A 688-nucleotide genomic window follows, 5' to 3' on the forward strand; every position below is an offset into this window, starting at 1 on the left:
TTTTTTTTTTTTACAATATGTTAAATTAATTTCATCTACACAAAGAGACTAAAACAAACTTTAGTTTCAGATGTTTAGAATAAAATGAAATATGGCTCACCTCTCCTTCTGGTGTATCAGACGGACAAAGCATTCCCCATTGAGAAGGTTGCAACGAACGGGGACCACTAACTTTGCGAGTTTTCTCAAACTGCAAAACAGAAAGCATTTTTGTTATTTTAAGAATTGCCAACACCACTAAATACACACACACACACAAAACATAACGCACAGACACTATATCATATACACAGCATCCAACCCATGCCAGCATGGAACATGGACGTTAAATGATTCTGATAACAAGTTTTGTTATCATCATTACGTACAATTTATTAATTGAATCAACAAATAACTAATTATTATTGAGCCACAACAAGTAATTTTCACTACAATAATCATCATCTTCGCCGCGATTCTCTTACACATTTTAACATCTTCTCTTTTCCATTTTCAACAAAATTGTTGAGTTTTATGGGATTTCTTTCCATAAATTCACAACACATCATATATATGTATATATATATATATATATATCTATATATATATATATATCATCATCATTTAACGTCTGCTTTCCATGCTAGCATGGGTTGGACGGTTTAGCTGGGGACTGGCGAAGCGGATGGCTACACCAAGCTCCAATCTG

General features: G+C 33.4%; 1 protein-coding gene across 1 annotated transcript in view; it reads right to left on the bottom strand.

Moving 5' to 3' along the window:
• LOC106873287 (DNA-directed RNA polymerase III subunit RPC2) overlaps positions 1 to 688 on the bottom strand; it is a 78,329-nt gene that overhangs the window by 57,480 nt on the left and 20,161 nt on the right. The window contains exon 13 of the mRNA XM_052965909.1: positions 101 to 190. Within this exon, the coding sequence (XP_052821869.1) occupies positions 101 to 190 (90 nt within the window). The remainder of the gene's footprint in view (positions 1 to 100; positions 191 to 688) is intronic.

This window comes from Octopus bimaculoides, chromosome 2, assembly GCF_001194135.2.
Source record: "Octopus bimaculoides isolate UCB-OBI-ISO-001 chromosome 2, ASM119413v2, whole genome shotgun sequence".
Taxonomy (NCBI): domain Eukaryota; kingdom Metazoa; phylum Mollusca; class Cephalopoda; order Octopoda; family Octopodidae; genus Octopus; species Octopus bimaculoides.